The 25255-nt window shown below is 37.8% G+C and overlaps 1 protein-coding gene across 1 annotated transcript in view; it reads right to left on the bottom strand.

Annotated features, from left to right (window-relative positions):
• Positions 1-363: 363 nt before the first annotated feature.
• The window catches only part of EDNRB (endothelin receptor type B), a 36467-nt gene continuing 11575 nt past the window's right edge, over positions 364-25255 (bottom strand). Inside the window, exons 3-8 of the mRNA XM_079137633.1 lie at positions 11143-11255; positions 10809-11013; positions 9135-9284; positions 8664-8797; positions 8022-8130; positions 364-6351 (exon numbers count right to left, since the gene is read on the bottom strand). Of these exons, the coding sequence (XP_078993759.1) occupies positions 6217-6351; positions 8022-8130; positions 8664-8797; positions 9135-9284; positions 10809-11013; positions 11143-11255 (846 nt within the window). The 3' untranslated portion in view covers positions 364-6216. The remainder of the gene's footprint in view (positions 6352-8021; positions 8131-8663; positions 8798-9134; positions 9285-10808; positions 11014-11142; positions 11256-25255) is intronic.

Raw genomic sequence — 25255 nt, 5'->3', positions numbered from 1 at the left:
AGTATTCTGTTTTCAAAGTTAGTTTTTATATTTATGAGACACATACACAAACACACCCCTAGTTCAGTGCAATGAGGCTCATAACAAATAATCATATCTTCCTTTCACTTCCTCTTGACTATCCTGAATTCCATACCTTAAAACAATAATTTCCTTTTTGTTTTTCTTTTTTGTTCCCCCTTGCTCTTTCAGGCTTTCCTTTCCATATTTCTAAATAACATGCTTTTACTACTATGTTTTAATTCTTCAATTATAGGTTAGCTTTTTACTTCCTATGGTTTGTTTACTTTTTAAATTGTGAAATGCAAGTACGGAAAAGGGCATGAGATATATATACTTGAAGAAAAAATATATATACTTGAAGAAATAATTATAAAACTTTATTATATAAATATGTTGTATGATAGATTAACATAATAATGTTTTATACTACTGTGAATATTTATATACAAATAATTACATAAATAATAATACAATAAGTAATCATTATAAATACTTCTCCAAAGCCTGATACTCTTTATGTATCTCTTCCAAGTCACAACATTCCCTGTCTCCCATGAATGGTAATCATCCTTGTTTGTAGGTTAATTTCCTTGCTTTCCCTTATTGATTTTTATCAAATGTGTATGTATTCCCATAAAATATAGGTGAATTTGGTCACATTTTGAACTTCATATCAGTGGAATCATACTGTAATACAACAGTTCTCAATGGGAGTGCTTCCTTTCAAGAGGTATCTGACAATGTCTGGAAACATTTTGATTTCCACAACTTGGGAGGATACTTTTGGAATCTAGCAGTTAGGGGCCAGGGATGTGGCTAAATAGCGTACATTGTACAGGATCATTCCCACAATGAACAATTTTCTGACCCAAAATGTCAATAGCTCTGAGGTCTAACAACCTGTTGAAGAACTTTCCACTTTATGGAATGCTGTAAAGTGTTTCACTAAATTTGTTATTTAAATTATTATTGTTGAAATTTGAGTTGTTCGTTGGCTGAAATAAACAATGTTTCTGTGAACATTTTAGTATCTGTGCTGGTTGCATCAGCAGTTTCTCTACAAATAGAATTTTTTAGTCCTAGGTGAAGCATATCTTCATCTTCTCTAGACAAGTTCCCAATATTTTCCAAAATGGGTGTTAGAATATTTACTATAGGAAAAACAGATTTTGTTGTCTTACCCCATTACCATCAAGCACACTTTTCTTTCCAATTTATATGCATCTTAGTTTTGGTTAAAATAATCTTATGTTTACAGTATAGATATGATTATATCCAAGTCATGTAGCTCTGAACATATCTGTTCATATATGTATATGTGCACTTATATATATTGTATATATACATACATTTATGTGTATATATATATGTATATATACACACATTTTATATAAGAAAGAACTTGGGGGAGATTAATAATTGCCCAATTATATTTCATTTGCTTACTTTTCTACATACCTGTCATTCACTTATCCTCAGATGCTTTTGCAGAGCTACAAAATTCCCATGGATGTGGTTCAATGTATGAGGCAATCTCTGTTCTGTTTTCTTCTTAGAGATAGACTTCCTCGCTTTTCTGCTCCTACCCAGACCGACTGTTTCATAGGCTGAAGAGAACTTTCCCCTATCTGTCATCTTGGGAACTGTTTTTGATTCTTTCCTCTACTGGAGTCACCTGTTTCCTGAATTCCTTAACTTCCTTCCTTGAGTCCTGAAGCACACTTTGGTAGGGTAATTTCACATTCTACTTTCCTTAATTTTGACTTTTGAAATTCTTTTATTGTGTTTTAATTTACTGCCTCAAGCCTATTTTAGGTTTTTAAGCAGTTTCTTAATTCTATAGTGCTGCTTTTGTTCATTAAGCAACTAATAATGCTTTTTGTTTCTTAGTGCTCTGAGAAAATTAGTGATAGTTTTGTTGATTTTTATTTTAGTCCCTGAACTTCTTCTGTTTCCTCAGTCTCCCCACTTTTTTCAACTTCTGTCCTCCACTTCAAAGTTCCCTAAAATGTCCTTTGACTTTTCTGTACTTACTTATTTTTATAAATTTGACTTTAAGAGGCAACTTGGAAATTCTATGTATGTGGGCAGAATGGGATACAGACATAACTCATTTTGGTGAAAATTTCCCTTATCCTCAGTGCTGATATCTGTAGGATTGTTTTCTCCTTGGCCTTTTTATTTCCTCAGAACAGAATCTTCACTTTCTTGCCTGGGATATACAAGGCTACTAGTCACTCATAGCAGGGTTCAGAGCTGGAGATCTCATTGTCCATCTGTGAGACAGGTCTTTGCTTACTACCTGATTCCAGTAAGGGGTCACATTTCTACTTTCCACTATCCTTGCTGTGACCAACTCCAGATCATAGATAATCTGGTAGAGATTATCTGGAAACAGCAAACCACCTGTCTTTTAGCTGACTGGTGGTAGTCACCAGATATACAGGGCAGCTGTGTGTTAGAGTTTCAAGTCCTTTGTTTTTGGCCCCACTTCAGTCTGGTGTTTTCAGAGGTGTCTGCTGCATCTGGTTCCTGAGTTTATTCTGGATCATGAACCATGTTAGCCTACCTCACAGGTGGACACTTAACAAAGAAAGCAGAAATCAGAATAGCTGTCCCTTATCTATCTGGCTATGTTCTTGCACAATTTGACTAGCATTTCTAGTTGACTGGTGTCTTCTCTTTCATCTCTGTCCTTGTGAGTTTTACCTTTTACTTTTTTTCTGTCATTTTAGTGGAGTTATAGCAGGTAAAATAAAAAAATATTTTTAATCCACTGTCTTTACAGAAGTTTAATTCTTCCCTGGTGCTCAGGTGACACATGCTGTCACGACACATGTACCTCACTAGCTGCTCCAGGTGAGATCCTCACTCTTTGTCTAATCTCCACCTTGAAAAGTCACCATTTTACTCAGATTATCAGTCTATACCGTTGTCTTGCACCCCCTTCCCCTTGACTTTTATGACACTGGTCTTCCTTGTTCCTTCTAGTCTTTTCTGAACTCTTCTCTGTCCATTCCTCTTGCATTTGTGATCTATAATATTTTATTCACTATCTCTTCTTTCTTTTGTTCTATTCTTTCTAACTTTTATTTGAGCCTCTCTTGGATTTTGGAATACTTACATATATTTAATGAAATATCTTGGGGTTGGGGCCCAAGTACAAGCAGGAGATCAGTTCATGTTTCATTTACACCTCATACATATAGCTTGAAGGTAATTTTATGGTAACATAAATAGTAGTATATGTGGTGGTCTGCATTTTGACTGCAACCTATTACATGAGATCAATTATGGATTTTTCTGGAATCATGTCAGTGCTCAAAAAGTTTTGGATTTTGGAGCATTTTGGATTCAAATTTTCTGATGAGGGATGCTTAACCTGTAGTAATTCATTCTGCCTTGCACATAGTAAACACTAAAAGAAGCCTTTGAAATGAAATGGATAACCCTCAAATATCATTTCAGCCTTTCCTCTTTGCTTATGGTACAATAATGATTAAGGAGTGAAATGCTCCAGAAGTAGACAACCAGAGGAAGATGGACATTAAGATATCAACCAGATACTGACCTTGGGAACTTCAATGTCTGTCTGTATATTTGGTTTCTCACACAATGAAGCATACCAACGACATAGTTTAAAGACTAGAAATGTGGCATTTTAATTTAATAACATATATTTCTTTGTTAATTGTATGTTTAACATAAATAATGTCCATTTATAACATCTCTATTTCCTTTAAACACTTATTCAGTGTCTAATAAGTTAGTACCTGCACAGTGAAAGATAAGCTGTTTTTTTAAACAACTCAAATTTTATTGGTTTTGTTTACATAAGAAAATAGCAACTACAGTAGTTGCCACTTTAAGTGACCACATTAAAATCAAAATATATAATTATTTTACATGGTTATATTACAATTTTATAAAGTTAGCTACAGCATACCCATGTTCTGCTATAAACTGTATTCCTTTGGCCATGTGTAAGCTGTCAATACTGAAAGGGGTCTGAACTTATGCCCCTGTCAACAGTGAGTAATAAGGAAGAAAATAGATTAAAATCACTTACAAATTTTTTAGCTGTAAGATCCATGTTAACACAATTCATGTTGCTATATTAAATAGCTCTTTGTACTAGGAAATATGTTTTAAAGTTAAATAGTAGCACTTTTTCTATCTTGGTTTTAATCATGCAAAGAAATCATGCTTTATCAGTATGTCAAAATTTTGAACAATTTTTTTTAAAAAGCTATTGAGCATGATTTCATTACAAATAGTATATAAGTATTCTTAGTATCAGCTTTAAAATTTGGCAAGATGATACAGACCAGGATTCTGACATGGAGAAGGAACAGCTTTAGGGTGTAAATGAGAAGTATATTAGGATTTAAGATCTTAGTACATGATAATAAAATGATCTAAAACTGAAATAGGAATAAAAGATATGTTCACAGACTGAAGACATTAGTGACCCAAAGTTAAAGTTGAAAATCCAAAATGTCTTTTATGATGACAGGCATTTGAAAAAGTGAGAAGAAATTAATAAGACTGTGTATGATTTGCAAAAAGAATCCAAGTGGCATTGAACTAATTATTGCCCTTGTTTTTTTGTATTTTTTTTTTTTTTTTTTTTGGCCACATTGTTGAGTTTCAGTTTATTGTATTGTCACATTAGGTTCTGGGAGAAAACAACATTCCTAGCTTATTTCCAACATGTAGCCTGACTTCCTAAAAGAAATAAAATTGGAAATTCTGTTATATTTTAAGACATAAAGCTCTTGGGCCCAATTTGTTCCTGAAGTCACTCTGAGAATACTGAACTGTGTTTTGTTGGAACAGAATCAGGACCTTTTGCATTGATGTGACGGGGCAGTGACGAACTCCAGGCTAAGAATGGGAATCTGTCCCCATGGGTTTCCTCCCACCCCACCTCATTTCCTCTCTCTGCCATTTTCTCTTGTACATACTTTCACACGCATCTCATCCCAAATTAACCTAAGGCACTTTGCTTCAGAGATTAAAAAATTAGACCAGAATGCACAAAGTGAAGAGTTCTTTTTACACTCCTGAAAAAGCAGTTTTGCCTCCTGGTGATAGAAAAGCACCTTGTAGAGAACACATTTCTGTTGGGTATTTACAAAAACAATTAAAATATATTAGTAATAAGCCTCACAGGTAGCTGTTAAATTGATTAATTTGTGTGATTTTAAAAAATAGTATTCTAAGTATACTTAATGCTAGAGATCATTTTGACTATATCAAGGAGGAAGGGTGCACCTTGCTCTTTCTCTGTGTGGACACTGCACCAGGCAATTCACATTTTGTCCATTTGGAGGTCACTGGAATCTCCATCGTAAAGCTATTAACACTGGGGCCTGCCCCTTGTTTAATCATCTACATGTAGTGTGTGTAGTTAAGTATTTACAGATGACTAAAACTAAGTGAACTACTATACTGAAGGAAGAATATTTAATAATCGTGAAAAAATCATAGGTGGTATTTTCTTTGCAGAGCATGTGATGGGGAGATTTCAAAGTCTCCTGTGATAGCAGTTCAAACCTCTCTCTCTTCATGATATTTGATTTTATTTGAATGTAAAGACTGTAATTATTTTTAAAAACTTAGCCTTGATCTCTGTTTCTGATACTCCCTCCTGATCTCCTAAATGTTTCTAACATGCAAAAAATAAACCAGTTGGACTGTTTTTGCATTTTGCATTCATTGACAGTTTGATCAAATGATGTGATGCCATTCATTGAAAAGTTGTTTATTAATGAATTTTTACAGTTTCAGAGTGAGCGATTGAAACTTTACTTAAAAATATGTTCTACAGTGACACATTTTTTCTTTATTCAGATTCATCTGATTTAAAAATAAACCTCTTTATCAGGAATTATGAGTGAGCTCATTTTTAAATCTAAGGAGTGTATGAATATACTGGAAATGATTAAGAACTACGTTGAAGTGCTAATTGTAAAAAATTAAGTGCTTTCACAATGAGGCTTTCCTAATTCTCACTGGTTTTCTTCTCATTTTGTAAACAGCTCATAAAATGGCAGGTGTAACTATGAGTGCTAAAATAACCCTGCTTAAATTTTTACATGGTGTCGTACAAACATACAGATTTTTGTTTTGTTTTGTCAAATGTTTCATTTTGTTTTAATGACTTCTGTCCAAAGTAAAGAAAATGAGATTAAGTGAATATTTGTTCTTTCAAGATGAGCTGTATTTATTACTGGAACGGAAGTTGTCATATCCGTGATCATTGGCTTTGAACTTTAAGCACGACTGCTTTTCCTCCAAGGACTGTTTTTCTTCAAATGACTGGCACCAGCAGCACAAGCATGACTACAAAACAAAGCAGCTCGTCATACGTGTACATGGCTCTCTGTCACCACTCTTCCTGCTCTCTAGGGTTGGACTTTCTCTGCAGGACTGAGGGTTCTGGGGCCCATTATTTCCATGCTCTTTTATTTCCCCCTTAACGAGATATAATTATATCAGTGGACTCATAAAATGTTTCACTAAAAAAATACAAAGAAGGAAAAAAAATCTATGTAATCAAAATTCCTCATCAAAAGAAAACTACTCTTAATTCTTGATATATACTCTTGATGACTTGATTAACACACTATTGGATAAATAGAGAATTTAAAACCTTTTCTCCTTACAAACAGAAATGTCACCACATATATGACTGCATTTAGGTAGATGTTTAAGAATGTGTGTTTTGTTTTCATGAGATTGTCCTATATGCATACTTCATAACCTGTTTTTTCTTACTTAACAGTATCATAAACCTCTTTCTAAGTCAATGAATTTAATATTACTTTGTTATTTTTTTTCAGCCACATATTCTCAACACCTTTTCAATGTTGTTATATAATAAGGCTATGAAGTATACAAGTGTCTCAGTTGTATTTGTTTAGTTTTTTTTCCCCCCTTGGACTTTTTAAAAATTCAAAACTTCATTCACTCTGTTTTCTGAGAAACTGTACGTATAAGAAATTGGGATGGTTGGGCATGGTGGCACATGCCTGTAATCTCAGTGTCTTGGGAGGCTGAGGCAGGGGATTGCAAGTTCAAAGGTAGCCTCAGCAATTTAGAAAGGCCCTAAACAATTGAGCAAGATCCTGAATCAAAATAAAAAATGAAAAATAAATAAAAAGGGATGAGGATGTTGCTCAGTGGTTAAACAATCCTGGGTACAAAAAAAAAAAAAAAAAAAAAGAGAGAGAGAGATTGGGAGGTTCACTATTTTCTGTTCTGTATAATGACAGAGTTGATAAAAGTTCTCTTCCAGTTCTAAAATCTGAGTATGAGTGACCAAAGAGTTTTGTAGACTGCTTTCTTTTTTACAAGGAAGCCAAGTTTTTGGCTTTCCAAAATGAAATACCAGGGACAATGGATCATGCCCATCCAAGGGGAGGGCATGTTTTATTCATGTTGGGTTGTTGAAGGAGTGAATGGATAGGTGGATGGATGTTACAGTGTTAGCAGCTAAATGAGGAACGAGGAGACACCCCAAAGGAGCAGCACATCTCTGCTGTACAAGACAGGGAAAAGAAGAAGTGGAACTTGATTCATATTTCTTTGTTTGACTTGCTATTCTCATAGCAGATATGAAAAAGGGACTAACATTTCATAATACAAATTATGGCTAAATAGTCCCAAATCTGCCAAGAACAGAAGAACAGTACATTTAATCATGTTCAGCTTTTATTTTATTTTGTGACATCTGTCAGACAGCAATGAGTATAACTTTTATTAACTTCCTGAGCAATTCCATGAGCATAACTGGCTTGGCAACAGGGAATGGCTGGCTAGGATTTAGAGGCAAAAATTGACTCTAGTGACTTATAAGCCAAATTCATGTTTTAAAAGTCACCTATGATGTGATGCAAGGGAAACGTAAAAACAATTTGCTCGATGTGTTCAGATAGAAATATTGATGATTTCAAAGGGTTATATTTGATGTCAAATTACAAAGAACTTTTTCTTTTGAAATATTCTCTTACCTTAAAGCAATTTTTGAATCTTTTGCTCACCAAGTAGAGAGCGATTGGATTAATGCAGGAATTCAAGGAGGCCATATTGATGCCGATATAATCCAATACCAATAAAAAGCTGCAAACAGAAACCCACAACATGTCTTGAAAAGGTTCTGCTCTGAGCATGTGTTCATTGCAGACTTTTGTGTTCTTGTGAGGGGAAAAAATATTGCCTAGATCCAGTGGTTCTGAATTTGTCCCTAATTTGCTAGTAATGATGGCTGTTCCTTGTCTCTGTCACTCATTCTGTCTCTCTCATCTCCATTGCCCTCCCTCGTGGTCCCCTCCCGTGTCCAGCTTTCCTTTTTTAAAATACAACTTCACTGGGAAGTGCTGAGGCTGGCTGAAAAGAAAGCATTTCTAAATGCCAGGGAGAATCAGATCTGACATTGTCAGTCTTGCCACTCACTCATCACTCTTGTCTCTGTGTTCCCGGTTTGTCCCAGGTCCCCCTAACTCTTCCCCCTAAGATAGGACTGTAGAATTGGGAGTCTTAATTGCTCCCTAAGGACTAGAAAAGTGATACTCTGTGTGCCTATGAAAGAGATCGATGGAAACACTTCTGCATGGTATTTATTTACAAAATGATTTCTATTCCACCTTTCTTACCTCAAAAGTTCACATCTGTTGGGATCATTCTGATCATAAATAGTGAGCTTCAAGATCCTGCTGAGGTGAAGGGGAAGCCAACAGAGGGCAAAAACGAGGACCAGGCAAAACACTGTTTTGGCCACTTCTCGTCTCTGAAATAAAACCAGTCAGACCCTTAAACGTGACCCTTTTATATTCACAGCATACACTCTTCCCAAACAGAATATTTGATATTCCTTATAAAACCAGCTATATTTGTAAGAATTTAGGAAGCTGATATTTCTTTGGAATTGTTAATGTCAATTAGAACTAAAATGATGAAGGGTTCATCTTTCAGTTTCTCTAGGTCCTTTTAGATTCTATAGAGCACTTCTAAATAGATAAAATTAAAATATTCCTTATAGTTAAAGAGTATCTGAAGGAAAAAATGGAAATATGCTCTGATGTGAAATTTTAGTTTATTGTCATCATAATCATTTTTCTTCTTACCTGCTTTAGGTGGTCATTCAAGGCGATCTGCATGCCACTCTTCTTTCTCAACATTTCACATGTCATCAGGGTATAAAATAGGGCAGTGATGGCCAATGGCAAGCAGAAGTAGAAACTGAATAGCCACCAGTCTTTGGCTGTCTTGTAAAACTATGGGGGAGAGAGAATTTTCTATGGTTGATACTGCTCTTTAAAAAAAAATCTCATATGCCAAAAGTTAATCTTAAAAAGCAATTCATAAAGGAGCAATTCTCTTCTAAAGTAGATCTGTTTTACAAATGCCATAAAGAATCCTTAAGTCCACAAGTAATTAAGTACATATATTAAATTAAACAATCTTTTCTTAAAAACATTTCAGTTATTTGGGGCAGTGGAGAATGATTATGCATAAAATTTAAGCAGCTGGACTTAATTTGAAATATATGGTGATTCAGTGTTCATCTTTAGGTAAATTATCATAAGGGGATTCTTTTTGTGAAATACTATATGTGAATGTGTAAAAATATCCTAGTATGTAGGTGAAGTTTTCACTTTTTAGTGTGTTTAATGGGAAAAACAGACATGAAAAGGTCTATATTAATCATTTGGGTCAAAAATGTATATAAATAGAAGATCTCAATTTAAAAAATCAAAGTGCTTGTGAAATGTTTTTCCTCTTGTTCTTTTTCTGCAATGTTATCTTTTAAAAAATATTACTGCTCCACATATCTGTGTTGGAGAATAATTCATATAATAGATGCAGCATTTCTCCCCCTTTTTACTAATAAACAAGCAAAAATTTTATTCTCAATTTCACATTAATACCATTTTTATTTTACTTACTGTGATATACACAGTTAGACAAGTTTAATATAGTATTATTGTATGTAAAATAGAAAATAATCTTTGGCTATAGTTAGACCAGCCCCTTTGCATTTTCTCTTAACCCATTCTGTGGAACAGAACTTTTACACTTAGATTCGATCTTTTAGAGGTAGAATCTTTTCCTATTTCCCAATCAAATATTCTTTATACTGGGTGCAGTAGTGCATCCTTATAATCCCAGTACTCAGGAAGCTGAGGCAGAAGGATCACAAGCTCCAGGCCAAGCCAGGGCAACATAGTGGGATTCTGTCTCTAAAAAATAGCGCAAAAGGGCACTGGATATATAGCTCCATTGTAGAGCGCTTAGGGTCTGGGTTCAATCCCCTGTACTGAAAACTACAACTACAAAGCATTCTTCAATAAATGGCCATTTATTGAAAAATTATTTGCAGAGGCAGCTTCCCTTTAGCATCAAATATAGAGAGCATTCTTGCTATTCATAACCCAGCCATGTCTTCTACTAGAACATTTGCAGAATCACTCATTCCTCCAATGCTGTGTTGTGTTGTGCAGATATATAAAGGTGGTCAGTCCTTCCATGGCTTTCAATAGAAAAATCATAAATTCATATCAGTTCTCATGTAAATTTGGTTTATTTGTATCCCTGAGATTGGGTGTTCTGGGAGAAGCAGCGAATTCAATTCTTGCAGCTCGGGTCATTAGTCAATGTTAACCCACAGTCCTGGGATCTACACTCTTAATTTATGCCAAGGACAGTCATAAATCAATAGCTTCTTGAAGAGGGACTGGGGGAAAATAGCTATACATTTATAAGACAGGAGCAGAAAGTGGGGGCAGAGTAAAATTTACCTGCATGAAGGTTGTTTTCTGAATGGGGTGAAGCAAGCAGATTCGCAGGCGATTCCCTTTGTAGTCCATTGTAATCAGATCAAAACCTATGGCTTCAGGGATAGCCAGAACCACAGAGATCACCCAAATTAAAACAATTTCTACTGCTGTCCATTTTGGAACTCCTATTCCTTTAATTCGGCTCCAAGAAGCAACAGCTCGATATCTGAAGGTGAAAATGGAATTGTTTTTCAAGCTGCTTGGTTTTATTGAGTAACATAGTTTATTGTCTAAATAACATAGCAAACAGTATAATAGTGTTTAGGATCAACTTGGCTTAAAAATAAACTCTTACCTGTCAATACTTAGAGCACAGAGACTCAGCACAGTGATTCCCACGGAGGCTTTCTGTATGAAAGGGACCAGCTTACACATCTCAGCTCCAAACGGCCAGTCCTTGGCCAGCAGCTGCATTGGGGAAACATGAAGCTCTGTTAGGGAGGTTTTCACGAGATGCCCTCTGAACTACATTACTTAGGGCAGAGTAATTAACATGCAGAGGAAGATAAGACATCTCAGCTCTCGTTCTTTTCTCACAGACCAAGCCTTTGAAAAGCACTAGTGTTTGATATATGGAAAGGGAGAGTGTGTGGGGAATAATAAAATGCAGCCAGCTTGTGAGAATTCATCATGCATACACAGCAGTGTGGTCTGGATCCCCTCTGCAAGGCCCACTGGGGCCCGTTGCTTAAGTTTCCCTTAGAAAATTGAACCAGCATATTGTCATAGAGTCTCAAAGCTCAGGTTATGGCCCAATTAAAATATAGGTTAATTAAGAATAATGATGGATATTCTTAAGCTGAAGAGACGAGGCTACCCCCATGGAACTGTACTCTGTGGAGAAGAGTGTGTGCATTCATGCCCTCGTTCTTTCGTCAGTTGGTTAACAGTGACTCAGCCAGAGTAGTCACACTGTTCCCTGACACATAAGGCATATTCCTACTTCAGGGCAGTTGCTCTAAATTTTTCCTTATCCTGGAAGGCTCTTTCCCCACAGACTCACTTAGCTAAATCACATCCCGCCCTTGCCCTGTTTTTCCAACCTGCTCAATCTCTTTTCAATGTGGCCGACCCTCATCACACTGTTAACGGTACCAGCCAGTCCTCTCCAGATCCCTTACCCTGCTCCACTTTCCTTGTTATCCATAGCACTTCCCAACTTTGGCTATGCATAACATTTGCTTTACTTGTTTCTTTAGTGTTTGCTATCTGATTCCCTAGAGACTAAGACAAAATATCAGTTCCAGAATTGCCTAGAATAGTGCCTGACACACAGCAGATGCTTAATAAACATGCTTGCCTCTAAAATATGTAGGCACAGCAATACAATGAGTGAAAGAACATAGTTCGTGTTATTGTGTGTGTGTGTGCGTGTCTGTGCGCGTGTGCATATTTCTCTTTATTCTAACTGTAGACTACATAACCATCCATTATTAAATGTGGTTATTTTCTTTCTTAGGACACGGGGTGTGCCCCCCTGGCCAATGAATCACTTTAGGTAAACATCTGGATGGGATATTCATGAGGTTTTGAAAATAAAGAAAAATATTTCAAATCTGTTTTGTTTTTTTTTTAAGTTTTCCAAAATAACCTTCTAAAAGTGAAAACTATTTTGAAACACAATTGGTTGTTTCTGCCTTTTCAAGTGACGAAGAGTCATCTGAGTTTGTCAGGCTAGGTTGATGGTTCTATAACTGGAATGGCACCAAAGGCTAAAATGTGTGTCTAATTATGGCTTGGAGGTGGAGTACAGGACCAGTTTCATTTCTAAGTCAGACATGAACAATTACACAGATATATGGGACGAGTATTGGAAGACTTACCACATATGTGCTTCCTGTAGGCCCTGACAACCTACAGGGCCAGGCAGGTTAACACAAGGCAGTGAACAGAGTCAGGTGTAAGCATGCCATCAGTGTCAGGAAGGCAACAGGGAGTGGTGGAGTCTGGGGTAATCCAGGTCTGAAAGGAGCAAGTGGCTCTAATAGGCTCTACTAGGTCCCTTTTTGCTAAGGGACCCCCAAATACAAAACTCTCTTGATTTTTCAAAAGAAGCCAGAAGTTGGAATTTTTTATGTGAAACTTCACAATTTATAAAAGCTGTCAACTAATTCTTGTTTTTAAAACACTGTCATATGCTGTTGTATTAACAAAATAGAACTGTGGGTCAGAGTAGTCTCTATCTTATGACTTCTAGATTAAGGAATTGACTCATAACTGCTTAATTCACTCAAATAGTATTTATTCACTATGTGCCAAAGACCATTTGGAATATAGGATGTATGTCCACGAGCAAGGCAGACTCCCTGCTTACAGTCTAGGGAGGGTGGCAGACAAAAAACATAGTAATACTTGATATAGTGTCACATAGAAGCTGTCATATTAAGAGAGTGGTGGCAGAATTTAAGGTGCTTTCTTGATAGGTTTCTCAGTATGGTCTCTCAGAGGAGATAACAATTTAGTAGGGACTTGATCAAAATAAGAGAGTAAGACATGCAAAGGGCATGCTAGGAAGAGGACAGAGCAAGTGCAAAGACCTTGAGGTCAAAATGAAACTGGTGGACTGAAGGAAAAGCAAGAAGGTTCTTAAGGCTGGAACAGAGTGGCCCAGGCCAAGTCTATAAGAAATGAAATTGGAGAGAGAGAAGTTTGAGTTTATTTTTAAACTGGGGACTGAGAACAGGAGTGATTCACCACTAAACTACACCCCTTTTTATTTTGAGACAAAGCAAAATTGTCTCAAAGCAAAACCCCTAAGTTGCTGAGGCTGGCCTCAAACTTGACAATCCTCCTGCCTTAGCCTCCTGAATTGCTGGAGGCCTATACCATTGCATCCAGCCTTGAATGCTTTTTTGAGGAAATTCATTGCAACATTCTATGTAGGTAAATAGAATTATATTATTTACTCTTTTTTAAATGGTTACTGTGACTGCTCAACATAGAAAAAAAGTAGGGTATAAAAGAAGTACTCGTGGTGGGCTGGACCACATGGTACCTTTGTAACTGAACCCTCATTATGAAATTAATACAAGGTTTTCTTTCTTACAAGGCTTGGTACATTATCCATCCCTAGCTAATGAACCCCCAAATCATATTCATGTGCCCAGTGTGTACCAAACAACAAACATCAAACACCAGGTTTTTTTTTGGCAGGGGGAGTACTGGCGATTGAACTCAGGGGCATTCAACCACTGAGCCACATCCCCAGTTCTATTTTGCATTTTATTTAGAGATAGGGTCTCACTGAGTTGCTTAGTTCCTGACTTTTGCTAAGGCTGGCTTTGAACTTGCAATCCTCCTGTCTCAGCTTCCCAAACCCCTGGGATCTGAGGTGTGCACCACTGTGTGGGGTTCAAACACTAGTTTTTGATGCACTAGACAGAGCATGTTCTTTACTGTGGTAAAGCTTTTTAGACCTTGAACACAAACTCTCTGTTCCCTTTCTTATAATCATCAATTATCAATTGTCTTTGACAACCCTGATATGTTTACTGTAAAAGAATGAGCTAACAGTATTGTGGAGTGATTTATAAACTTGATTTGCAGAACTGTAGATTGCTCATTTCACCAGATGTTCACTGGAGTCAAGAAATCTAAAAACCCTGGTTTTATTGAAACTTGTGAAACTATCAGTTTCTGCCTTTTGTGCCCTTTTCCCTTATATAACCCACAATTGTACTTGCTGGGGGAAGGTGTATCTGACTTTCCCTCACCTTTTGATTGGTACCTTCTCAAACTTTCTCTAATCCAGATGCTGCAGTTTGATATTTGGTGCTTGCTGCACATTGTACACATGAATATGATTTTGGGGTTCACTGGTAAGTTTTGGCGAGCCAGTTAGGAAATTTGTGCCCAAGGTGGGCTGACCCTGATACTAGGTCAGACATCCAGAGAGTCCCTGAAGTGCCAAGGTACTGTTTGTCCTGGGGACTTCCCCAGATTGTCCTCTGTAATGATCAGTCACTTTAGTGCACAACCACTTGGAGCAGAGAAACTCAAGTGTTTTGCAACTTTTTTTTTTTCTTTCTCTTCTTCCCTTTTTCTTTTCTTTTTAAAAGATTTTTCTCTTATTTGTGGTGCTGGGGATGGAATGTGGGGCCTCATGCATGCTATACCCCCAGCCCTTGGTTTCAATTTGAAACAGTTGAGTGAGTTGCCTTGGTACATGTGGCTTCAAAACTCTTTCTTCCCATTTTTATTCTGTTTCTTGGATTTTATGTACAAGGAGCCCCTGGGAAAATTTAATAGAGGGACCCTTGCTCAATATGCTTTAGGCGTGGGAGGAAAATGGCCTATAAACGGGACCCTAAATCATTATACCATCTGACAATTAGAAGTATTTTGTAAGAGAGAAGGCAAATGGGAAGGCTTCATGTTACTTTATCAAAGTGGGCCTGCTCAGTGTAGACGTAAAATCATCATTCAGCAGGCAAAAAAATAAAAAATTAAAAAATAAACAAAAAACCCCTAAGCTTGTCCTGCATGATATGGAATGGGAGAAGATGGAGAAAAATCTTCAAATGTTTTAAATCCACAAATGGCATTGCTTACACAAGCTCTTCTATTGGTTGTTGCAGACAGTAAGTCCCCTAATGGGAGCATATAGCAGCAGAAAAATTATTCAGAAGGGAGGAAATGTCTACAATGGTCTTTCCCTCCTGCACCCATCAGGGCACCTAATTTGGCCAGGGTGCTACTATGCCCAGGCAGAGCAATATTTGCTTTGTCAGGATTGAGAATGAATGGATAACAAGCTGGAGTAATCATGAAGCACTCCTCTTTCTCAATTTCTGATTTATCTAATTGGAGAAGTGACAATCCTTCATGATTGGATGATCAATTTCACATGGAAGGTTTGTTTGCCTCTGTTTTCTCCCTTTGGGTTGATAGTCAAGCTCTCATGAACACCAATTAATGGCTGAAGAACACGTTTCTTGAGAAAGAAGAGAAGAAGCCAAATGGCTCGATCTAGCAGATCCAATGAATCCTGCTAGACTAGAGGCAGCCATAAACTATCCCAAACCTAGAACTTCCAACTGGGACATAAATGACAGTGGATTGCTCCATCTTGAAAATTGTAGGAGATGCCTATTGGAAGAACATCAAAGGTTTTCTCTAGATTAGAGAGTCTTAAGAAATACAGGCTATTAAACAAAAACCACAGGAAGATCCCTTAGAATTTTTGGACTGCAGCCATCAGGTGAACCAATGCTATATTTATGCCAGTCCTGAGACTCCAGAAAATCAAAAATATGATAATCGTGGGTTTTATCAGCCAAAGTATTCCTGATATAGAAAGGAAACTACAAAAAAAGGTGGTGATTTCGCTTCACTCACAGCTAGCAGTTTGCAACAACAGAGATCAAGCATAAGATTTGAAGGAATAATAGAAAATGAAACAGAGGCTTCCCTGCTTATAGCAGCGCTCACTTAGGATGCCAAGGGAAAAACAGAAAGGGATATGAGAAGAACCCAAAGGTAAGAAAAATCAACCCCTGTAGGAAAAGATCAATGTTATTGCTGGAAAGAAGGGCACTGGATTAAAGATTACTCAAAACCAAAGTAGCTACAAGAGTTGGAAGAATAACATAAGAACTCTGCTACTGAAATGGCAGAATTAGAAGAAGGAAATTCTGATGAAGAATGAAGAAGTTCAGGACTGGGAATATAGCTCAGTGGTAGAATGCTTGCACGTGTGAGGCCTTGAGTTCAATCCCCAGCAACACAGACACACATATACATAAACTCACACAAGAATTAAGAAACCCGGGTGTTCCTTCCCTTAGATTTAACATGATTTTTCCATTATATCACCACAGGAGCCTCAACTACAAATGACAGGGAGGATCAAATTAATCATGTAGATAAAAGGAAACACTTAATCTGTCATTTACACATGCCTATCTCCTGATTCAAAAAACTATGATTGCAACTGGCTGTCAGGGGAAGCCTTAACTTGGGCTTTCCTGTAGCCTTTGGAGTGCCACTTTGGCAACATGAACTTGCAGCACAGCTTTCTATATATGCTTGAATGCCTAGTAAAACTGAGTGCACAGGTAACTTTTTGGAAAGATAGATGGGCTAGAAATAACTGTTTGACATAAACATGCCTATGCCCTCCAGATGCTATTGTGTCAGAATAACTTGAGGACTCCTTGGAGGTACCAGAAGATATCCTGAACTGGGTAAATGAGGATGTATGGGTGGACAGGAAGTCAGAATGTTCCTGGATCACCACACATGAATCAACCACACAAAAATCAACCCCTATGGGAAAAGATCGATGTTACTGCTAGAAAGAAGGTATAGCTGTGAAATACCTAATTCCAAATAATATCCCTGAAAGAAGGTGAAAATGGAATATGATTATTTCTGATGGCCTTTTTAAGTTAAGATCTAATGCAATCATGCCATTCCCCATATAATATGCTAGTCTTCCAGTGAAAAAGTCAAATTCTGAAGAATATCTGTGCATGACTTCAGGGCCTTCAATAAATGGTGCAGAATCTATACTTAGTTGTTCCCAGCCCTTGCACTCTCTTGGTTCATTGTACTAGACTGAAAGGATGCTTTCTTCTACATCCCACTAGGAAAAAATTCTCAGGAGATACTTACTGGCTTCTGAGTGGCAGAACCCAAACCCCATGTCAAACAAGTTTTGTCAGACAATGCTTCCACAAGGGTTTAAGAACTCTCTCACAATCTTTAGGGAAATGCTAGCAAGAGACCTAACAGAAGAGACCTTCAACTAGGAGGGATCCTCTGTAATAAGTAGCTAACATTTGGTTGTAAGAAAGAATGAAGAGGCTTTAATCGAAAATGCTGTTCGGGTCTTAAATTCCCTGGCTGAGAGGGGATGTATAATTTCCAAGAAAAAGACCAAATCTGACAAGAGACTATTAAATAACTAGTATCTGAAGAAATTAGCTCCATAACTGAAGAGAAATCATTGCCTGTGTAGCTGGCTACACTACCTGCTGACAATTGTGTGGTTTTATGGGGATGGTCAGATTTTGTCCTATCTGGATTCCTAACTCTGTGTTCATTGTCAAACCCCTTTCAGGGCTTTAAAGGGAGGAGACCAGAAGCCTTAAGATGGACTAAGGGATGACAGTCTGCTTTCTGCCAGATAATGTATAAACTGCTTGTTGTTTCAGTTCTGGGTTTCTCCAATTTAAGACTTTGAACCTTTTTGTACATGAAAAGCAGGGACTGGGTCTTGGGGTACTAACTCAGACTCTCGGTTTTTTTCACCACTCTGTAGCTTACTTCTCAAAGCAATTGGATCAAACTGCAAAGGATGGCCTCCTTGCCTCTTGGCAGTAGCAGTGACTTGTGATGTGCCCCAGGAAGCTGAAAACTTCACTCTGGGGCATGCACCACCATGAACCCCAGCCAGCCACCCCCCCCACACACCCCATATGGTGTCCTTCTACTGTTAGAATAAAAAGAGATCACTGGCTGACTTTGGGTTGATTGGGAAGATATCAAACCATCCTGTTAGACAGCCCTAATGTAAAATTAAAAGTCATTTCTACCCTAAATCCTGCCACTTTATTGCCCATCAGCTTTGATGATTATCTTCAGATAAGTGAGCAAATGTTTTCCAGTGGACTGGACCTGAACAACAACCACTGGAAAAGTTAGACCTAGAACTTTTCACTAAAAGCAAATTTCATGGATCTAGCACAATGTCATTAAATATGTCATTGTCACCTTTCAAGAGACCATTGAAGCAAAGTCCCTACACCCTGGAATCTCAGCACAGAAGATTGAACTTGTTGCCCTCAGAAGAGCTCTACACTTGAGTAAAAATAAGGTGGTCAATATTTACACCAACTCCAGGTGGTTCATGTTCATGGAAGGAAGAAGGCCTGCTAACCTCAAGTAATAAAGGATAGTAAACACACTTCAAAAAATTTTGGCTCTATAACAAGCTATTAATGAACCAAAGAAAGTAGCCATCATAATTCATTGCCTGGGACATGATTATGGTTTGGATGTGAGGTGTTCCCCAAAAGCTCACAAGTGAGACAATGCTAAAAGGTTCAGAGGAGAAATGATTGGGTTGTGGGAGTCTTAACCCCATCAGTGAATTAATCCCCTTTTAGGTATTAACTGAGTGATAATTGAAGTGGTAGGTTGTGGTTGGAGAAGGTGGTATGAATTGGGGTGTGGCTTTGGGGTATATATTTATATCTGGCAATGGAGACTCTCTCTGCCTCCTGATCATCATGTGAGATGTGTCCCTCTGCCACACTCTCCTACCATGATATTCTGCCTCACCTTGAGCCCCAAGGAATGGAGCTGGCCTTCTGTGGACTAAGACCTTCTGTGAAACTGTGAGCCATCAAATAAACTTTTCCTCCTCTGTAATTGTTCTGGTGAGTCTTTTAATCACAGTGGCAAAAAAGCTAACTCAAACACATCAATGGCTAAAGGAAACCAACTGACTGACCAGGTTGCCAAAAAGGCTACACAAACCATGAGTTTTGAGAATCTTTTGGCTCTCCCTGTCTCACAAATTTATTTTAATCAACACCAATCCCATTATGCCCTCAGAGACTTAAAAAGACAAAAGAGTGGGTGTTTGAGAGGTCTTCCTCTTATGCCATAGGCTATACTAAAAGACCTCTTAAGACAAATCCACTGGAGTACCCATTCCGGTGGGATAACACCCATCAGAGGTGCAGAGGTACCTGATAGGTCCCAACTTACAGAGACTTGTCCAACAAGATTTCTCAACAATGTTCAGTCTGTACCAAAAGTAACTCGAAGACTAAACTTCAAACTTGCAAAGGGAAATTCAACACTAAGGGTGAAGCCCTGATGAACATTGGCAAATGTTCACAGACTACTGTGGTACCAAGGGCTTCTAGAAATTTTAAATATCAGTTCATTTTCTCCTATACAGAAAAGGCTTCTGAAATAACTAAAGCCTTATTGAAAGAAATAATTTCAGGATATGGACTGTTGGTGTCTATACAAAGTGGATTTAATGGGGCTGCCTTTGTGGCTAAAATAACTTAAGATGTATTGCAAATTTTGGGCTGCAGTTCGGAAATTACATGCTTAATGGAGATCACAGTCTACCGGAAAGATGGAGAAGATGAATCTCACTTTAAAAAGAACCACTGCAAAAATGTGCCAAGAGACCAACTTGACATGGGCTAAGGTGTTGCCTATTGCTTTGCTTTGAGTAAAGGTGGCATCTAGAAAGAGACTTTGTTGCATCCCATATGAATTAATGCATGGGAGACTATTCCAAGCACCCCATTAGAGAGAGACCTGGCTCTAGGAAGGGGAATCACAATCATTGCTTATCTAGAAAACTTAAATGAGGTCCCGATTTCCAACAGGTTGTTGAATTTGCTTCCAACAGGTTGTTGTTCTCCACAAATGTCCCTCTCTACCAGTTCAAGGCTGGAGACTGAGTCTTTCTCAAGTTCTGGAAAGAACAACGATCTGAGGACCATCTTTCTGTCAAGTGTAGCAGACCCTATGATGTTCTGATGGTTACCTGGGATATATTACCCCCAACTCAAGTTTGCTGCACCCTAGTCTGACTCCAAAGAATTCAAAGACCAAGGGACAAGAAACCTGATCACAGACTTAAATTTTCTCTTCAAAATGACTGCTTCTAAAAATAACTAGCTAAGACTAAATGTGATTTTACTTTATTATTACTGACATTATTGTCCTTAGCTACATTTTTGTCATTTCCCTGGGAACTAACCAATATGATTTCTGTTTATATTATTGTTTTCCTCACCCTTGTTCATACAGAAAGATAACTGTATGATCTGGCTCTCTCAAACCCTGGCTAAGGCAGGACATTAACTGATTGTTGGGTATATTACCCGAATCCCTCTTGGTTTATGACCATGACAACAACCCCTTGGTTCTACCCATGACTAAATTTTCCATGGATATTAACTTCACTGAGATACCCTCCAAAGTGAAATATAGAGCCAGGGTGACAACCCAAGATCTCGTGTTTTCTTAATGTCTCCATGAAGAAACCTGAGTTTTGCCATATACCCTGAGGTTATGAACTGTCCTGAGCCACAGTCAACTACCACAGTCAACAGACCACTTAGACTACCAATTACCAGTAACAATTTAGCTAAATTCTGTGTAAGATAAAACCCTGATTTCTAGGCTCCTGCCTACTGTAACTACCTTGATCAAGTCTGCCAAGGAAGTAACCACACTCTTCTTCTTTGATGTAGGGAGAGCTCAATGTTCCCGATCCTCAGAGACCATATTCTTCCTACAATATATCTTTAAAAGTCTGTTCAATAACTCTAGGCTCTTACCTTGGCCTCCAATAAAGAAACACCAACCAGAAGTTCAAACCCCACTGGTTATAGACACATGGTTTGATCTAATCTAGGAAGCCTTGCCCTGAGACTCAGAGCTCAGTTAAAAAAAATTATTGGGGTTCTATGTGCTCCAACAGAATACCTGTTTGTTTGTGGGGACTTCGAAGGAGTAAATACATGTTTGGAATAAGGGGGGACTTGTCTACTGGGATGTCTGGTCACATGTCTTTCATCCACTGGTTCCAAGAAATTAAGCACTAGACTAACCCTCTAAAATTTTTCCCAGGATCTAAGAGAGAGTTTTATAACAGTTTACTGTGTAATAGGGAGATGGATTTTGGTACACATTTGGCAGAACCTTCTTGCCCTGATGGGAGTTAGGAGCCCATGAACACTTAATTAGAAAGCTGTCTATCACCCTGGAGATTATAGCTAATGAAACTGCCTGGGTCATTTCCCCTCCACAAAAAGGAATAGAATCCTTAGCTAGAATGGTGCTTGATGACCAAATTGCTCTAGAATATACCTGAGCCAAGTAAGGTGCGGTTTGTGCTGTGGCAAATACTTCCTACTGTGTTATATTAATGCCTTTGGTGAAGTTGGAAATCATGTTGAGAAGATTCAGAAATAGGTATCCTGACTTCAACAAATATCCCTAGAAGCACCAGAAATTAAAAGGCAGGTATTCAGGATTGTTTCCCTGGACCCCCAAAGGCTATAAATCTGGGATGCTTAAGTTATGAATGTCCACTTTACTAATTTTATTTGTGATTTATGCTATAATTAAATGTGCTTTAAAATGTTGCAATAAAACATTTGTTAAAAGCTATGGTTTTACACAGTCTTGAATTTATTCCAGGAATTTGTAAATATATTGAATTTTAGGTGAAACAAATTTCATTCCTCCATCCCCCATCCTCTACCCCTGCTCAGCAGAAAGTACCAGATGGGTCATCATCCCTAGTCCTACAAGATAGAGGAATGATAAAATAGATAGTAGGGATTTGTAAGTGAGTCTCTATAAGGGAATTAATAAAATACTTCCTCTTCTAAGAGACTTGAACCATTTTCCCTCCCTAAAGTTACAACAACAACAAGAAAACAAATGGCATTCTTTCTTTCCACTAGTTAAGCTGACCAGAACTTGAGCACATACTTCCTATTCCCATTCCTAAAAGTATCAATTTTCATTGATAACCATGTTATCTTTATTGTAGGAAAACGAGTTAACATCACCACATTGTGATTTATAAGCTTGATTTGTAGAATCATAGCTTGCTCAGATGTCCACTATCATCAAGAAGTCTGGGAACCTTGATTTTCTTGAAACTTGTGAAACTACCAGTTGCACCCCTGAATTCCTGTTCTGCAACCTTTTCCCTTATATAACCCATACTCATGCTTGCTGAGAGAAGGTGGATTTGAGGCCTTGTCCCCTGCCATCTTGGATGATACCTTCTAGGTTAAACTTTCTCTACTCAAAGCATCAGTGTTCAGTGTTTGGTGTTTTCTGTGCATCAGGCATACAAATATGACTGAGGTTCAACAGTGTGCTGGCCTGGGGGAATAGGCAATGGGCCACATATATTTTGAAGGTGGAGCTAACTAGCGGAACTTGCTGATGGGTTCAGCCTAGAGATGCCAATTGTCAGGACACTCACAAAGCTGTATCATGTAAGTAGTGAAATCATTTATTGAAATGGAAGAAACTCTGGGAACTACAAATCTGAATAAACTTCGAACTTGCTTCAAAAGAACTGCCAGTTGCCCTTAGGAATGTAAAAATAAAAAGGTTCCAATTGGTTGCAGGGATTCTAGGAGACCTGATTTGTTATAAATTATTCAGACAATATTCTGTCCAGTTATTCTCATTTTCTTTAGATGAATCAAGAAAACAAAACTTCACTTATGAGCCACCTATGATGGTCTAGGCACCATACTAAGCACTTTATATATATTGCATTATTGAATTCTTAAGGCAATCCTGTGAAGCAGCACTATTATAATCCCCATTCTATAGAAAGGAAAGTTGAGGCACTTAGAAGTTTATTAGTTTGCTGTGTTGGTTTTAAATATGCCCATTTTTTACATGTATATTTCTTCCTTTGAATAACACAGCCTCATTTCCCTTTCCTTGACCATGGATTGGATTTAGTGATTTGCTTTTAACAAATAGGATGTGGCAAAAGTGATGATGTGCAGTGTCTGTGAGTGGTTCATGAAAAGCATCATGGCGTCCTCCTTGCTGTCTCTGGGATCACTCCCTGTGGGTGAGGCCAGCCGCCATGTCATGAGGATACTCACACAGTACTTGTGAGAGGACAACTTGCAAAGAACTAAGGCCTCTGGAAAATGAGCAAGAATTTTCCCTTTGTGTGAATGAGAAGATCCTCCAGTGAGTCAGGCCTTCAGATGAGTATAGCCTCAGCCAGTAACTTGAGTGCACCCTCAGAAAGACCCAGAGTCAGGACATCCAACTAAACCACTCCTGAATTCCTGACCAACAGACATAGTGTGAGATAATGAATGTTTTTACTGTGTTAAGCCACAAAATTGAAGGATGATTGTTCCTCATTGAATAACAATGTATCTGTACTGGGTTGCTCACTTAGGTATTAGATCCACATATGTACCCAGCTGGTCCAACATCACAATCTATGCTTATAACCCCTATGACAACTGCCAGTGTTTTTAAGAATTGATCTTACAAAAGCAATACTTAGAATTAAATAAAATATTTTCTAAAACCCTTAGCTATGTGTCAAATAGTAGTATAATGTCTAAACTCAGAGTAAAGTTTTTTTCTAATAATCTAGTGTGATGGTCAAATTAATGTGTCAATTTGACCAGCCTCTGGGTGCCCAAATTAAATATTTTTAGGTGTATCTGTGAGATTGCATTTGATCTGGGGACTCAGTAATGGAACTCCCCAGTGTGGGTGGGCATCATCCAATCTGTTGAAGGTCTGAACAGAACAAAGATGGGGACAGGAGGAATTTACCCCTTTGGCTTCCTACCTTCTTGACTGAGCCTGGTCATCTAATCTTCTCTGCCCCTCAGAACTAGGATTTATATCATCAACTCCCCTGGTTTTCAGACATTTGGATTTGTACTAAATTATACTGGTTTTCCTGAATTTCCAGGTTGTAGATGGCAGATAGTGGGACTCCTTGTCCTCCATAATCTCTTAAATCAAATCCTCATTATCTGTCTCTATCTACTCTTGCATTTATCTATCTACTCAAATAGGTTCTATTTACCTAAAGAAATGTAACTAATATACCTAGCTATTTTACTCACATAATGTCCAAACATTTGGATATTTAAAAAATTGTATTCCTTCTCAAATTATTTCCAAATATGTTAATATTGATATCATGTAGGTAAAGCCATCAAAAGAATCAAAATGAAAGTGTCCAGGCCTTTGAAGGAGAAGCAGGCCAGCCAATGAAAATGAGTTCTACACTGAATACCAGCTCTGTTTTGAGGTTGCTATTGTTTTTGGCTCAGCCTAGAAATTGGATTACAGCTCTTCATACCACTGGGAGGCCTGCAGCCCAACCTCTGACCCAAGCTATCACAGAAGACAGGGAAACATAAACTGAGAATTGTAACAATGCTCTTCAAGTTCAACACAGAGATAGTAAGAAACCTACTCATAACTGAGAGATTACAACTTTCCAGTCTTATTGAAGGGAATAAATATTGAAGGGAAAAGTTCTGTCCAAAAGGCACCATTAACCTTCATCAGTTTTCATTATTTCACACTTTTGATTCAAAACTGGATGCTCCTGGTTCTGAGATACCAGGAAGACAGGAGAAGAGTTTGCACTGTTGCTTCCATTATTTTGTAGTGAGAAGGATATTTTGTAGTGTCAGACCTTTAACTGCTCTTCCTCCTAAAAGCTCAATCTTTGCCTCTCTCTGATCAGAGGCTCTGTGGAGACACAGAACTGCCTGATACCCTATGACAGAAACCATGCCCACTACTAATGCTCATCTCTGTCACCAAAATGCCACTAACAAGACAGTCTGTGCATGTTAGGCTTTGGAATTTATTTAAATGCAAAGATATCAACTTCT

This window comes from Sciurus vulgaris (assembly GCF_902686455.1).
Source record: "Sciurus vulgaris genome assembly, chromosome: 4".
Taxonomy (NCBI): domain Eukaryota; kingdom Metazoa; phylum Chordata; class Mammalia; order Rodentia; family Sciuridae; genus Sciurus; species Sciurus vulgaris.
Note: the sequence above shows the minus strand (reverse complement) of the source record. Positions and strands in the feature narration are given on the sequence as shown.